Here is an 18353-nt window from a genome sequence, read left to right as displayed (position 1 = left end):
TTGGATAATATCCGTCAACCCCGTATTTACCGAAGCGTACCTCCGGACTAGTACCACAATACTGGATATTCCTACCAAGTTGATGTTCAACATATTTTAACCACAAGAGTGCTTTTGAACTTTGTCGCTCATTATGTTGAAATTCTTTTGGCGGAATTACAGCAATTGTATTTTCCGGTAAGTACAGAGTACGATACGTTTTCATACTTAACCCTGCAACCGTGGAACAAGTAGTAAAACATTGGAGACCATTCATCTTCGCTTCTATGATGTTAATATATTTGATGATAGCTTCTGTAAGAATTCTAACATCATTTTCACAGTAAGCCAACATTTCCTTTAGGAGATCATATTCCTCGCCACTTGCAGCACGTTCTTGGTGCCAGGCGATTAGTTGTTGTCCCTCTTCCGTGGTTCGCGAGTCAGGATCAAAATATTCAAGAGCAGGAACCGGACCTACATAATTTTGATTTTCTAAAGTGTTAAATAAATATGGGAAATCTCCCTTCTTCAAATTTCCTGATAGGCCTAAAGTTTGAGGTATTTTGGATAATTTAATTCCAAGGAACAATTAAGTGTCACGGAAGAAGAATCTATTTGAAATACTCATACAAAATATTTTTTGAACCTGTATCAAAACATCAGGAACAATATGTTGCTTCTCAATTAGATTTCATAAGCAGAAGATACCATCAAAACGCCCAGAATTATGTGCTAAAATTACTATGCGCTGAAACACTGGACGCCCCATTAAAACATATTTAATAAAGCCATTCATTATTTTAAAAGAAAACGATCGATTTCCATTTTATCACCGCAAAAGTTGCAGGGATCATCCAAAGATTTACTCATACAGTATGAACATGTATGTCTCCTACAAGTCAGGGCTACTTCATATTTCCTTTCACCATTCTGATTTTCCGGCATTAACATCGTTTCTATATCATATGGAATATACATAAACCTTTTGATATGTGTAGGCTTCAATTTTTGCACAGAGCATCGATGATTACGTTCTACGTGAATCTTACACGCGGTACAAAAATGTTCACCACACTTATGTGTAACTTTTCGAAGTCTACTATCAGTCATGCGATTACAGTCGGAACAAACCTTTACATAATGACACTCACTAAAGCCAGCTTTATTACGTGCCAAATGATTATTAAAACATTCACCCTCAGTAAACTTTCTATTGCATGCATCACACTTGATTTTTCGTAATGTCAGATTTTGGTAATGCTGCTTATTGCTATCCAAACATCTAATTTCGCACTTGTGATTATGTAAACGTTCATCGTATGTTTCCATACATTTAGTACACTACTTTCTATTTTCTAAAAACTATGTAATGCACCTAATTGGTGCAGAATGGCCAACTGTAAAACTTCTTTCGTAATAAATATAAATTTATTTTGGTGCAGGAGTTCCAGGGACAAGTGCCTTATATTTACGTTCATTAACGGATTCATCTCTTATATAAACAACATTTTGATGCTTTCCTAAAACATATTTCTGAAAAGTATCAAGATCGCTTAGATCGACACCATTCGCTGTTTTTTGTTTTTACGCTGTTTTTTTTGTTTTTACTGTTCGAGGTATCGATACAGAGACCAACGTAATCCTCTGCTCGGGCGTCAGCGAGAACCTCGTCTAACGCAAAGTTAAGTAATTTCTTAATATATTCTTCCGGATTTTGAATATTCTGACCACCAGTTGGACGAACAGCGATTTCCCTTCCACGAAGATTATAATTCGTGAAATCTTTTGTGCTGTCTCTTACGATTTCGAAGTTACCATCATTTGATTTTTAAAATTGTTTGTGACCAACTTGGTCGCGCCTATGCGACACATTTCCATGAGATGGTCCTGCTTGTGGAGATACTGATCCATAGCCAATAGTATCCCGTGAATATTGCACATCTGGATGAACATTGTTTACAGGATTTGTCCCTTGGGCTATTTGAGCAGATGAAACTGCATCGATACACAACTCTTTCCCAGTATCTCCATATAATTATCATTATTATCAACGCAATTTTGATTATATTCTTGTTGTTCAGCATCATCAACAATCATTCTATTATCCATCATATTACCCAATTTTGAGTTTCCTTGGGGGGTATTGACTATGGAATTATTACATGACGATGTTTGAACAGTACGTTGAGCCAAAACAAAACGCGAGCCATTCTGATAAAATTCAGATACCTCTCTATCATTTACTCTATCAAGTTGCCCTTCTCCCCTATTAAAATGATGAATAAACCTCTCGTGCGGTAAATGATACATGCTCTCCCCTCTGAAAATTCCTACAGAAAAGAGATCTAACACATCTGCACAGGGAAGACATGTATTCAAAACTGTGTGTTCATTAGAAGCCAAATACTGGTGTAATAATAAAAGCAGGTACTCACACCTTTCACTTCCTCTATGTCCATCCTTATATAATTTTACAATTTTCTGCCAAGCCGCCAGGACTCTTTCACCATTATGCAGACCTTTTAATTCTTCTTGGAAGAGGGTTTCGTCCACCACATTGAATTCTATGTTGAAGAACTCCATCGGTAATAAGGAATTGAGTTTCTTCTTAACATGAATATAATAATAATTTGGTGTTCTTGTATGTCTGTTAATACAGTCACTTCGACTTCAATATAATCTTGCTTAACACAATAATTTCTTCTTATGTGCAATTTTAACTTGACTAATAATATAGAATAAATTTAAAGTTGAGGATGTAATAAAATTAGGTCATGCAGGTATCCTCTTCAGCATTCAAATGATTATAATTGTACAACAATACAGTATATATACATTACAAAGTATGACGTCACACAAATATAAAGTGTAAAAGACAAGTTTCAACATTTTTCTCAAAGAAACAGAAGGGGAGGAAATCAAAGCCATGCCGCCAACATTGGGAGAGGAAATCAAAGTTAAACCGACTGAGTGGGGGAGATCAAAGGAATACCGCCTACAGTGGAAGGGTAGACCAAAGTTAAGCCGACTGAGTGGGAGAGAAATGCAAAGAATTGCCGCCTGAGTGGGAGAGGTAAACAAAGTTAAGCCAACTGAGTGGGGGAGGAAATGAAAGGAATGACCACTGAGTAGGAGAGGAAAACAAAGTTAAGTCGACTGAGTGGGAGGGGAGATCAAAGTAATGCCGCCTACAGTATGTTTATAAGGGTGGGAGAAAACCTTACATAGGTATCTTTCTTTTGAATGTTAGTGAAAAATTTTAAATTATAGAAAGTCCAAAAAGTTAGAAAAACAAAAAAATGATGAAAAGAAAAAAGTGAACATGTCCGTCTTTACATCAGAAATAAAAATATTTAAATAGTATAGTGAAAATCACCATAGGGACGTCAGAACATTGGAAAAACATAAAATGAAGAAAAGAGAAAAGTGAACATGTCCGCCTGGACATCAAAAATAAAAATATTTAGATAGTATAGTGAAAATCAGCACAAGGACGCCAGAACATTGGAAAAACATAAAATGAAGAAAAGAGAAAAGTGAACATGTCCGGCTGGACATAAGGAATAAGAAAATTTAAATAGTATAGTGAAAATCAGCATATGGACGCCAGAACATTGGAAAAACATAAAATGAAGAAAAAAGAAAATTGAACATGACCGTCTGGACGTCTGTAATAAGAATATTTAAATAGTGTAGTGAAAATAGGGACACCAGAACATTGGAAAAACATAAAATGAAGAAAAGAGAAAAGTGAACATGTCCGTCTGGATATATGTAAAAAGAATGTTTAATTGTATAGTGAAAATCACCATAGGGACACCAGAGCATTGGAAAAACAAAAAATGAACAAAAGAGAAAAGTGAACATATCCGTCTGGACATCAGAAATAAAAATATTTAAATAGTATAGTAAAAATCAGCATAGGGACGCCAGAACATTGGGAAAACATAAAATGAACAAAATAGAAAAGTGAACATGTCCGTCTGGATATCTGTAATAAGAATATTTAAATAGTATAGTGAAAATCACCATAGGGACACCAGAGCATTGGAAAAACCAAAAAATGAACAAAAGAGAAAAGTGGACATGTCCGTCTGGACATCAGGAATAAAAATATTTAAATAGTATCGTGAAAATCGGTATAGGAACTATGGAATAGTGGGAAAACAATGTCCTAATCTTAATAAAAGAAAAAATGTAATAGTGGCGGGGAAATTTAACATTTTGGTTTTATCGGCTATCATTAAAGATACTTCCGTCAACATTGTATTATAAGTTCCCGTAAAAGTTTGTAGTTTGCATTCAGGTTTGCGCTCAACTCTGTTAGTAGTCTTTTCTTAGTACTGCATAATACGTAACTATATCTTCTGCACATAAAATTTATTAATATTTAACTTTTGCGCATAAAGAATGCTATAATTTGTGCGTGGCGGGAAAAGGTACACGATTTTCTTAACATTGACTGCAACTAACATATACTGTACCTAGGGCGCAAACATATCACGCACTAGTAGCCGTCGCGCAGAAAAATGAACAAATTTGTGCATGGCGGGAAAATGTAAACGTGCACCTGAATGGTGACTGTCAATCTGTACACAAATCTAACCTGTATTATCAGTTACTGAATGTGTTGCGTACATGAACAGCAAATACTACATATCGTACCTATATGAAAATCACTTCTGATCTCTTGCGTACAGAAGCGGTGTGTATAGATACCATATGTTGTCTAAGCATTACTGATCTTCGCGTAACACGTACCTGTCCGCGCACGTCACATTATAATGTTCGTCTTCGCATTCGCGTGTGCGTCCGGACGCGTTTTCCATTCGCGCACCCCGCGTCGCAACGCTTTTCCGCTACCGGCAACTGCATTGCCGCAACCGGATATTAATGATCACGTATTCTCATCTAAGACAATTTTCTACTTGTGCATGCAAATATCTTTTACGCAGAAGCCTTTAGTTAAGTGAAAAACTGTCTGTATACTCAAATGATATTAAAATTGAAATTGTATTTAGGTATAATACATACAAGACAATATCACATATAAAAACATGTCTACCAATGCAAGATAAAAAACAATGCAACAACACATATATACGGATGCTTACCAATGCATACAACACTACACCACATACAAACTCATACACACGCAAAGCTACAATACACACCCACACATACAGACATGCACATGTACACACACCCTAATGCTTCACCACATACAAACAGATATATACGCGGGTCTACTATAATGAACTGCCTCAGATAGAAACATATGTACATACAGGTAGAAGGTTGTCTACCATCGGAAAGGATAATGCATGACCATACATACAGACATGCATATGTACACACACGCATATTAATGCAGCACCACACACACACACCTCATAGATACGCATAGCCACAATAATACAGCAGGAAACACAAAACGGAAGCCTACCAAGGCCTACATAGGCAAACCTATGTACAAGCACGATAATATACCACCACACACATCACATACATACGCAAAGCCACAGTAATACAACAGAAAACACATGACGGAAGCCTACCAAAGCCTACAGAGGCAAACCTATGTACAAACACGATAATGCAGCACCACACACATCACATACATACGCAGAGCCACACACACAAACACACACACACACATACAGAAATGCACAGAGAAAGAGAGAGAGAGAGAGAGAGAGAGAAAGAAACAAAGAAACGGTTGTCTATCAACGCACAAACAAGCAACAGACAGATATTCTTGTAAATAGATGCCTACATACATACATATATACATATGAACAGTTCCAACCACGTACATATATACATATATACACATATACAAAGAAATATATATGATCATAAAGCAGAACATAGTCAAATACCCTCAAATAATGAATTCATATCAAAAGTTCATACAAAATATGCTACAAACTTGTCTTGATATCGTTCTCCTCCCCTTCCTCATTCCACCATTTCACTCATCATAAAGAAAACTAGGATAAAATAGCTCAACATGTGTATTCTTGGGACGTAAAACTAGTAAATATCATTTACATCTATGTAAGATACAAATATAGCAGTCACACCACCGTAAAAATGTCTCACAACCATCCTAAAATGCGTATAGAACATTTTCTCCTATCTCTTTCATGAATATTTAATCTTTCTAGCCTAATTTTTTTAAAGAAGAAAAAATATTCCGATGAATGAATGAATACTCATTCCATTTTATTCTATCAAAATAGGAAAAGTCTTCCTTTTTACGACTGGCCGTCATAAAAACATCACTTCTCAACAATCCTTCATTCAATGGGAATTTCGGCCAGGAAGGAAGAAAAAATAACCGTCTACAATCTTTCATTCAGAACTTCCTAACCGAAAAGTAGGTAAACCTGTCTCATTCATTGACAGTTTTGTAGCCCGGAAAGGGAGGATCTTGGGGGGAAGGGAGGTCAGGTTCATTCAAAATTTTTGCTACTATTTTTTTCTTTTTCCATCGTTGTAAACAAACCCTTATAGCTATTTCATTCAGTTCCTTAAACAGGTAACCTGAGTCTCCAAGAAAAAGAAAGTATATTTTCTATCCGGCTATAATTCCCTGGTATATAAGAACATAAAAATGCCTGTAATTCGCGTATATTTTAGCATAAAATGAATAAAATTAACATAATTAATTCCATTTTTAATCTTTTATCATTTCCAAATAATTTTCACATCTCAATGGATCGTAATAACCCAAAAATTCAGACATACAGTATATTTGTCTCATAATAACGTTCTTCTCTCTTATAAAAGTCCGTATTTACATTAAAAAGAACTGTTAAGTTATGATTCTATCATTTATATTTCCAATAAAAGAGTTCAAACATCGTTACCTACAATCGATAAGTATGTTTACTACAGTATTATTCTATTTCTCATTCGTACGTATAATAACGATCTGCTTTCTTTGCTAAGGGTGGCACGGTGGGTCAGTGATAGAGCGTTTACTCTGGTGCAAAGAGTTCATCGTGCAATCCCCATGCGAAGACTGGTACGGAAGGACAACCAACATCAATAAATAGAGGCGACTTTTGAGGGAAATGACATTGGTAAAACTTAACATTTTACGAATGCAATCCATGAGAAGTTAACTGCATAAATGTATGATGGAATTTCATTTACGGTGGAAAACAGTAATGGTCTCAAAGCAAAAATTCAAACAAAACACTCCAACCACTTTTTGTTCATTATTATGCATATTTTGTACATTAATAATAATAATAATAATAATAATAATAATAATAATAATAATAATAATAATAATAATAATATACATCGTCAGTGGTAGCCCATGCTTTCAAACCAAAATACGCCACTGTTACTATAGCAATCAACAGCGAAAACGTGCAAGCCGAAAAAGACTTCAGGACAAAGTCCACTCACAGACGGGTGACACATCCCGAAGTCTAGTTCAAAGAAGAGGTGAATGATCCAACATCACATCAACAAGAAGAGCAAGCAACGTCAGAAACAGAATGCACAGCAGAGAAATCCACCAATGGCGCATCGGTCACGACAAACCGACGCAGAAAGCAGAAGAGAACCCACTACACCAACCAAAGGGAAACAACTTACCCTAGTGTTATTACAGATGTTCTGATCACCAAAAATATAGATCTAAAAACTGCATTAAAAACACAGCGTATACTGTTCACAAATTTAAGAAATGATCCTCCACAGCTATAAGGGCCATGTGCATAGTTAGGCCGCGCCTCCATTGCTTCCGAATGCGATTGCGAATGCGAATGCGAATTTCCCAGCACGTGTAAATAAATAGGAGTGCCACGACTAGTTCCGACCTGCGAATTGCGAAAACCGACGAAAAGATGCGAATGCGAACGATCCCAAAATGCTGGAATTGTTCGTCCGAACTCGTGCGAACGGAGAGTCGTATGGAGGGAAATTGAGCGCTACGTGAGAGAAGCAAGTTTGTTTGCGTGAAAGCAGACGACGTTGCGAGGTGCGGAATAAAAATAAAAATGGAAATAGATATTGATGCTTTAATAAATTGTGTATTTGATAAAGTTCCATTGTGAACCAAGCTCATCCAGATTACCACAAACGACAAATCGTGAACAAATTATGAGCAGATGTAAGTAAAGAACTTGGTTTGGAAGGTATATATATATATATATATATATGTATGTATAATTTTCTTTGTTTTCTCTTTAAAATATGAAGATTTAATTAATACACGAACCGCAACTTTTTATTCAATTTATATTTCCTCTTCGTTCCTCAAATAATGATTTTACGAATACATGTAATTATTCACTAACATGTGTGAAACAGCAAAAATGGATTTTTTTACTCCTGGAGAAAATTTTCATAGAAAGTTGGTTGATTTTGCAATCTCAAATTTTATTTACTTAATTTATTTTAAAGTGAAAATAGCGGTTACCACAGAAGCATAATAATAACAGGAGCGACATTCACTCTATTTTGCACACAAATGAAATTTATTATTATTATTATTATTATTATTATTATTATTATTATTATTATTATTATTATTATTATTGCTCTGAAAACTTTAAGATATGAATTTTAAAGCAAAAATATATCACATTGAAGGTTTGACAAAACATTGCAACTTGATTCGCATTCACAAAACTTCGGATGTAGTAGAGGCACATGAATTCGCAGTCGCATTCGGATGCAATGGAGGCCGGCCTTATTCTGCGGTCTACTTAGGGGCTACGTACGAGACAGTGATGACATTTATCTGAATGCACTCTGCTTGCACCGCTTGGCAACACTGTCGAGAATAAATGTTCTGGTCACACTTAAAGAGTAATTTGCTCAAAAATTCAAATAGACAGTCAACTGTGTAATCAAGCTGTATTCAGTTCTAAATTCGAGAAACTGATGTTGCAGTGGTTAATTTTACTTTGAGACTCAAACTTTAAGGCTTTTTAGAATTTAGTATGTTATAAAATAAAGGTAAGTAAAATGCATTCTCCTAAAAACAAATATATTTGTACTGTTTGGCTGGTTCAAGTTATTCCTTCTGCATAATATCGAGACTCGAATACATTCAAATAGTCGAGTATAGACATGATTTAAGAGGGTAACTTGTAGTAGATGAAGAATTAATTCTTGGTGCTATTGTAGTTTTTGGAAGCGCCATATCTAATCCTAAGTGTGCCTTACCGGCAGAGGCGTCTTAACTTACGTTCCACAGGTGTTAGCCACAGAGTTTAGAAATAACGTTGCATTACATTACTGAGATAGGTTACATAATGGGTGCAGATTTACAGTACGGGTCGACATATTTACAAACCAAATTTGTAATATTTCAATGGACGCGTTAAGTTCCGAAGTTGGGCGTCCGTTTCCAGCAAAATTTTTTAAACTTTACAGGAAACATATGGATAATTTGATCGTTTGTGTGCTTGATAATATATGAGTCTCGAAAAGTGTGTTTATTTGTTATATATAAGCGGCTACAAACATGGAACTATACGGCGAACGGAGGGAACTACTTGGCGCAAGGTAACCGATTAATTGCATAGTGGAAATGAAACTAGCATTTATGTTATCAACATGGCGAATGTACAAGGGAAATGAACTAACAGTTTTAACATTGGTGAAGCAATACGTTGATAACGAGAAAAATCTTTTAAAAGTTTGTGAAAAGCACGGATTAATGAACCTAATGATTAATTGGAGAAAGTGTGGAAAGGAGATAACAGCGAGAAAACGTGGTGAAAGCGGACTCACAACTTCGGGATAAATACCCAATGGACTAGTGTGTAAATCAAAATTTCGGTGTGTTCTTACCTATGGGATGCCCATCTACGTAAAAAATACGTTAATGAAAATCTAACCTGCTATGCACGGATTCGCCCAAAAGGTAACTAGTAACCACAGTATAGAAACTAAAGCGAAGTAAAGTATATGAAGTTAATATTTAATCGAGCAAACGATTCTACCAAATTTTGACACATATCTTACATTTTCAGGGGCAAGGTTCTAGAACACAGGTCCCCCTTCCAATTTAGCTGGGTCAATGTTCCGTTAAAGGGGTCCAGTGTCTTTGACACCACTTCTTTCTATTGATTTTCGTTTGATTACATAATATGACGTTATATTAGGTTAGATCAGGTTAGGTTAGCTTAGGTCAGGTTAGGTTAGGTTAGCTCAAGGGGGTCCAGTGTAGCTTTGGACCCCCTTAACGGAACATGGACCTTTAGCTGTAATAAAGACAGAAAACAACGTGCCCTGCGGTGCTCTAACCCGCCTTCACTTGCTAACGCTCGCTCGGCAATACTGTATGAATTTAATATTAAATTTTGATACAGAAAGGAACCAACTTAGCTACTATCCTATATAATGGGACCAATGTTCTAGACCCTCCCGTTTTCAGGCTTTCTATTTCCTTTAGCAGAGCGTGCACTAAATGAGGATCTCTATTACTACTTGCAGATTGACTTCAGGAGGGATCAGTATAAACTTACTGTGGACTTATGGCATGAAAACTACAGTACATAAAACATGAACCAACTTGTGCCAGGTAGCCGCTAAAAAGCGCGGAGTATGTTTAGTACAAGGGGTGCAGAAGTACGTAAATTACACAAAATTTACAGGAGAAATGAATGATGCAAGTACTTACACGTAACATGACGTAACAAATATAACCTAACCTATTACAAACTAACCTAATATTAGTAGAAATAAGCGAGATTCTATCATTTTTTGCAAATTGCGGGGCCCCTACACTAATATAAGAAACTAAACTAACCTAACCTAACCTAAACTAAACTAACCTGACCCAACGAACCAAATGTGAACAGAAGTTACCAGAATTGTAACATTTTTTCGAGAAAAGAGCTGGACCCCTTCTGCTAAACATACTTTTACTGTTACTCAAAATTCATTTCAATATGATGTGCACTGACAGTAACTACTTATATTAACACTCATTCCGTGACAAAAAATGTTTCACATCGTACTTTACCTATAAATTTTCTATTTGGTATAACATTCTGCTCGTGTGAATCCAGTCAATGTGCCAGCTTATGACACGCAACTATAGGAATGTTCAAGAGTTATGGGACCCGCATAATTGTGATATTTGTTAGTAATATACAATGATACTTTGGAACAAAATTATGCAAACAGTGATACATTTTATGATTTTACCTCTAACGACTTACAAATACAGAATTTGACACTGTGAACTTTTATGCCATATACAGTGTTTTGCGCTAACCTCATTTATATGTATGCCCATTTTCGTTGCCGCGCCTGCTCGTTACCAACGCACCCTCTGGCTGCCGCTCGGCGTCTGTACTGTGCCCCTGCTCTGACTCGTTTTAGTAACGTTCGTACTCTTTATTGACCGCCTTGAAGAAGTTGGTTAGTGTTTTTTCCGTAATACTTCTTATCGTGTACTTACCCTGAAAGCACCCTTAAGCAAATCTGTACACATACAAAGGTCTATTGTATGTTAAATTTATTTATGTATGGGTGACGCGTTGGCTCAATTTTAGGGCGTTCACCTTCGGTGCTTAGATCGCGCCGTGTGGATTTGTGGTGACGAATACCGTGCTCGTGGGGTTTCTCGGAGTTCTGCTTCCTCCCACTTCCTTCATTCCACCGTTTCATCCATTCCTCATCATCACAGTCTCCTTTAGCCTATCCGGCGTAAGCGTGGGACGTAATTTTTTTTCTTCCTTCATTTATGGTGAGATCCGTACAATAAATATTGACAGCATTGTGGTATTTGTGTGTGCCACGAAGTAGATTCAGGGTCTTGAGACTTAGGGTGCTATCCTCGTTTATGGGCACGGTTTTGTAATATTTAGAGAATAAATATGAATTATGATTTCGTAAGAGAAACTTATAGAAAGTCTAATGTATGTGGATCTTGAATATATGTAGGATGCATAAAATGTGAGAACATCTAATACAAAGTTAAAGTTTCCACTTGTAAGTGTGTGGGAGTGTATTGTTAATGTGTCCAAGAAGTGTCAAACTCGTTTCAGTGAATTGCCTGTAGTAATGTACGGCCTAGTTTAGTTGAAGTGGGCCAGTTTGTGCGCTTACAGTTGTTACATATAGGGTGGCCTTAAATGTAGGTATACAGACCATCATATATCAAGTATGACATTTTAATTTATTAAGATAAAGCATTTATTTGCTTCGGTCTGTTCCATGCCTCAGGAACGAGTGAAAAGTAATTAAGAACAAATAATGAGGAAACTAAGTGAATACCTGTATAGATAGCAAGTAAATGATTTAAAATGTAATGACCGTTCAGTACGGCATTGTATACCTACTTTTGGCTAGGCCACTCTGTATAGTATCTACCACATTATAAATTTTTCATTTCCATTTGTACTTCTATTCCATTCTTAAATGAGACACAAATCAATATTTCCTATGCATCAGCTCATTTCTCCTGTAAATCTTCTATTTCTCGTGCAGATTTACGTGTGGTAAATGATTTTCTCTGGGCGACATGAGCATATCTCATTTGACATAGGTGAAATTTAAGGGGACCATCAGAATTAATTGTCAAATACTTGCAATTCTGATATGCGTATAAATACGGCGTCTGAATGTATGACAAAAACTACTGTGCAGGTAACACAAATCAAGCTGTGCTAAGTAGGCACTGAAATGTACGAATGGTATCGAAATAATTCGGGTTAGAGCAAAGCTGCGGTGCCCGAGCTGTAGCAAGATGCTCTCCCCGAAAAGACAGGTGCGTCAGTGACAGTGGGTATACGCATTTCGACGATAGTATAATTGAGCGGGTTCTTACGATGATTAGAGTTTCAATAGCACTTGTCTTTGTTCCATACTAGTAGCGCTTCACATGTAAATACAAAATAGATTCTGTGCAGAAGTACACCACCGGTGGAAAGTACTATCTATTACAGTCATCTTTCATACACCCACTTATATTATCCGTCAACTTGTAATGGTTTTACACTTGTGAACCTAAAATAGTGGTACAAGTGTATTAATTTGTGTTTAATTCTATCACCTGTGGAAATTTCTTCTTATATTTCTTTTCATTGAGTTTTACGTGTACTTTTGGCCTCCTCCTTTTTAACATGCCCCCAAATGTGAAAGATAATTAAAACGGCAATTTGAATTACCTTGCGTGGGAAATAATTCATTAGGGTTTCAAGGAATTCCTAATCTTCAATTCGTCATATTCCTAGGTTGTAATTGACTTTTTGCAAGAGTGAGAGTTACTGAAGTGTAATATATGGGGAAATGCGACAAGCATATGGTTACAAGTAGTATGAATTAGTTGATGTGTAAACTGAGACGTGAAATGAAAGAAAGAGATTGATAATGAGAAGTTGCATAGGAAAGGATTAGGGAAAAGTTCAGTGGAAGGTAAGTTAGTTGTGTTATCATACGTAGTTTGCGCGCATACTCACCATCGCTGACATGCGAGCTCCCGGCGAATGCGCTACCGCTCAGAGCCGGTTAGATATCATTCATGCCTTTTAGTAGCCACCCAGCATGAGGTGATTCATGTTTAATATTCGGCCTTCCTAAAGTGAATCTGCACCCATGTGTGCGACTCAGCAAATTTTTCTTTTAGGCAATTCATTCATTTTTCATTTGTTCAATGATTCCGATTCAAAAGAAGTGATTTCTCGGGATAGTTTCTTAAATGTTCCGAGAAACCAGTTCCTCCGAAACGGAATCTGGTTAGGAATTATGGTTATTCTTGCTGTCATTCTTTCACTAATTATTTTAAATATTGCTTTTTAAAGTAATGAAAAATTCCTAATTTCCACTCTTAGAATAGTCTTAAATTAATCAATAATTCACATGTTCAATGTTTACAATAATAAACGAAAATACTACATAAGGAACAACATTTTTCCGAATTACACAAAGATCTAGAAAACAATTCGTAGAATCCTAAAACTAGCCATTATGTGGGAATTCATGTAGCAAAAGCAAGTGAAGTAACGCATAATATTTTATTCACTTGAGGGGGAAGCCCCCTTTCTCCAACACTTGTACTACTACTATATGTAAAGATTAAAAAATATATATTGAAAATATAACTACATACCTAAAAGATTCTATGGACGATTACTATTCAGCTGCATGCCTCAGAATACTACATACTTTCACTTTCAGTCTTAAGGGCCAAGGTGGCACAGTGGTAGAGCGTTCACCTCTGGTGCATGGGGACCTTGGTTCGATCCCAACTCGAACAAATTCAAACGAATCATTGACTCGAAATAATGAATGAATTGCCTAAAGGAAACACTTGCTTGCAACTCCTCCCTTAGGAAGTACTAATGCATTTCCTGTTGCGTGAGGTTCACATTTCATGAATACATTTATGCCCCTGTAAAATGAAGTAGCACGTACTTTCTGTTACGCTCGATATTCCTGGACCTACTCTGCGGTACTTTACTCGGTTAATCTTCCACAGATGTTGGCCCCGGAATAGGCCTTACATGAACCTGTTTCCAACCTTGTATTATTAGTTATTTTAGAATTATTTGCCTTGCCTAGAATTATTCCTGTTTAATTTATATGGCATATTCTGAACTGCTAATTGCAAATATTTCCGTACAAAATTAGTGCTTTACAAATGTTAAGTGTTGCAAAGTACTTTTTCTCTCACATCATCAGTACAATGTTAAATATGAATATGAAACTGTTCATCTATTTCCCACTGAATTAATTTCTCTGTAAATTTTTATACGGGCCAGTTAACCCCTTTTCCCTTATGTTGTTAGGTGACCCAAAAATGATGAACGAGCACTTTTTTCTTTCTTCCACGTAGCTTTCGTGGTATATAGATTTATGTGAATTATTCTCTTTTGAATAATCTGTAAAACCGAACTCTGCAGATGTTGAAGAAAGTCACATTGATAAACAATTATAGTGAACTTTTCAATACTCACTCCAGTTCTTCATCCGCATAGAATAGTTGTTCTTATGTAACGAAGTATTTTAACATAGTGCCTTTTAGGGGGAAAATGTCGGGTAGCAACACTATTAACCTGCTCGTATCGTGGATTGTGTCAATGTCCCAATGTCTACATTTGAATCGTACAAAATTTCAGTAGTTTTTATCTATTTATTTAAAAGTTAAAAGGGCGTATCAATACAAATGGATGTTTGAAAAAGCCCAACCCACCTGGGCCCACATGGGTTTTTTCGGGTTTAATCGGGATTTTTCGAAATATTTCAATGTCTTTGGGGTAAAAGTGTTAAAATGTAATTTATATTTCAAGATTGTCATTGTCACAACTTGCAACAATTTTCTACTCACCACCGTTTTGAAAAAATGGCCGCCAATTTGAAATTTTACATTCGATCACCGAGAAAATCTATACAGCAAATTTAGCATATCTTGTTCTCCACCGTCAAAATTTCAACTTAAAAGACTGAAAATTGCGCTTCGTAGCGTAGATTCTCGCTGTTTTGAAAAGATGGCCGCCATTTTGGCATTTTACGTTGGTATGCCGCCAAAATCTATACAGGAAATTTAGTGTGTCTCGTGCTTGTACTCTGAAAATTTTAACTTAAAAGGCCGAAAATTGTACCCTGTAGTGTGTGTGGTAGAGGCAAACAAGTTGAGTTGATTTTGTGTTTAACGTCCTTTTCAGCAGTGAGGCTATATCAGACGGGACCTACTGATTAAAGTGGAATCCGAACTACATGAGCTCCCTCCGGGAAGCAAACCCGGGTCACCCACGCCGAAGACGCGTACACTAACCACTTAGCCATAAAGGAGCTCGGCAGACAAACGAACAAATGTAGATAAAAAGTCATCCGGAAGCCTGACTGACGTTCGCCAAATATAAATACCAAAAGGGGTCTATTAATTTAAAACAAAGATACAATTCATGTTGTATGAAATAAATAAATGTTTCAAAATGTCTTACATGAAATTAACATCTTCCAGCGTAAATAAACCTGCCATATTTTCTCCATGAGAATACGGGACTCCTCAGATCCCCCCCTCAACTTTCCAACACACTGAATTGAACTAGTCTGATTATGAACAAAAGTATAATAGGCCGCTGTGGCTCAGTGGTAGAGCGTTCACCTCTGGTGCATGGGGTCCCTAGTTCGATCCCAGCTCGCGCCAAGTGAGCTTTGTTGTGGACAAACACCTTGTGCGTGGGTTTTCTCACGTTTTCTCCCACTTTCTTCATTCCGTCATTTATCATAATCACTGTCGCCTTGAGCATAGCAGGCATAACCGTGAGACTAAAAGTAAAAGATTTCATTTTATTTAATTTTATTTATTTATTTATTTTTCAAGAATATAATAGGCGAAAGTTCACTAAGCAGCAGCTGCTTCTCTCTCTTCGTACTCTGCAATTAATTGTATAGACTGAAGATGCCTAAAAACTTAAGATGTGCTATAAAAATGCTTTACAGGAAAACAATATGCAAATTATTTAAATCAGTGGTGCAATCTATCTTCAATATTCTTCGCGTGTTTGCAATATTTACATGGCTGCATTTGCCAAAATTACGTTCGTGAGTTTAATCTCATGAAAAGCTGGTTTTTCTCCCTGTGTCGTGTGTAATTGTCAGGAACAGATTTACATTTTTCTAAGACCTGGACCAAAGCACAATTCTGTGCCCCTAGCCTCTGAAAATGATTATAATTCTTGTTAACTTATCTAATGTGTTGCTGAAGAAAGGGTTAGTCCTGTGTTTGTAAATGTAGAAACACTCAAAGCCATTATATATATATATATATATATATATATATATATATATATATATATATATATATATATATATATATATATATATATATATATATATATATATATATATATATATATATATATATATATATATATATATATATATATATAATGTATGTATATATATATATATATATATATATAATGTATGTATATATATATATATATATATGTATATGTATGTATGTTCCGGAGAGTATCCGAGTTCCCAACACCTGCAATGGAAAAAGTAGCATTGCAAATTTCGCTCGCTATCAAATCGAACAGGGTGGTGTTATAACTTGCTCGAAACTATTACATGCAACAGCGTACTGTTCATTCCCTAATTACAGGATTCCCAGCCAATGTCAAAAATTTTTGTTTTTCACTTTTCGAATAAGCTGATATTGATAGCAGAAATGGAACGGAGCTAAAATACGCGACATCTCCTTGTCCCGATTAAATTTACGGGGACGCGGGAAACGGGGCCCAAAAACGGGACTGTCCTGTTTTTACGGCACGTATGGCAGGCTTAAGCGTAAAATACCTGTAGATAGTTTTATTGTTGAAGTATTCATTTCCGATCCTTCTGCGTTTAATTCGGGAATTTCACGGCGTGTACATCAGAAATTCCACTAGTACGGAAATTTGAACTCAGCACTTGAAATAGTAAGCGTCACCTAGTCTTCGGAACCCCGAGCATTAAGCTTCTTAAATTTGACAAGAATTTTTACGCTATTGCTGGTGTTGATTCTACGGAATGCTTATTCGAAGAGTAGAAACAAATGACTGAATTAAACTGTGTTTTACATCAAAGGTAAGAAATAATACTGATAGGTTTACTAATGTATTTACATATGTACTATTAGTACCGGCACCTATGACCTTAAACCCGTCAAACGTATGAGTGATAACGTCCCTCGGTGTCGCCGAGTCGACGAGCACGCTATTCACGGAAAATATTTTCTAAAGTACAAAATTGCTTATTTTACTTCAAAAGGCTATAAGCATAATCCATACATTAATTTGTTTTATAACTATTTCAAGTTAAGGTAAGTTTAAAAAAAAAAAATCATTTAGTGTATTTAGAGCTTTATAAAGGTCTTATGTTGAATGTTGTTGTATACCTTAACTTGAAAGCCTCTAATTCGCCCAAGGAAAGTCTAAAATCTGATAAAAATCACTTACAATGTGATCACCTTAGTTGTACCAATAATATACTAGCAAATAAGTCAAAAACCCAGGTGTGTTTTAAAGTGTCTTTTTTAGGTGGGTCCAACCCGAAAGAACCCACCGGGTTTTTTCGGGCTGGGCCAACTTGGGCAAACCCTGTTCTGTGTGTATGGCGTGGTAATAATATTCTTTGTTCTTATTACAGAGAGGTAAATCATGTCCAGGTTTCGTGATAAAATGCTGAAGAAACATGGAGTTCTCTTTGAGGTATGTTATTTCATTTCTGTGGTCGCTAATATTTCTTTACAAACATTTGAATTTTTGTAGTAGCAGACGCGTTCCATCTCAATTCAGGCAGGGCATGTACCGGTCAAGTCATGGATTTTGGTAATTATTTTTTTTTATGAATTCCTTGTGAAAATTAAGAAACCCGTATTTTTTTATTTTCTC

At 36.1% G+C, this 18353-nt stretch overlaps 1 protein-coding gene across 1 annotated transcript in view; it reads left to right on the top strand.

The window, feature by feature from the left end:
- Positions 1-8782: 8782 nt before the first annotated feature.
- The window catches only part of asp (microtubule assembly factor abnormal spindle), a 121068-nt gene continuing 111497 nt past the window's right edge, over positions 8783-18353 (top strand). Inside the window, exons 1-2 of the mRNA XM_081743503.1 lie at positions 8783-8967; positions 18109-18170. Coding sequence (XP_081599629.1) covers positions 18120-18170 — 51 coding nt within the window. The 5' untranslated portion in view covers positions 8783-8967; positions 18109-18119. The remainder of the gene's footprint in view (positions 8968-18108; positions 18171-18353) is intronic.

The sequence above is a fragment of the Thermobia domestica genome, chromosome 17 (assembly GCF_964235325.1).
Source record: "Thermobia domestica chromosome 17, izTheDome1.hap1.1, whole genome shotgun sequence".
In the NCBI taxonomy this organism is placed as follows: domain Eukaryota; kingdom Metazoa; phylum Arthropoda; class Insecta; order Zygentoma; family Lepismatidae; genus Thermobia; species Thermobia domestica.
This window is presented reverse-complemented; position numbering and strand designations above follow the sequence as displayed.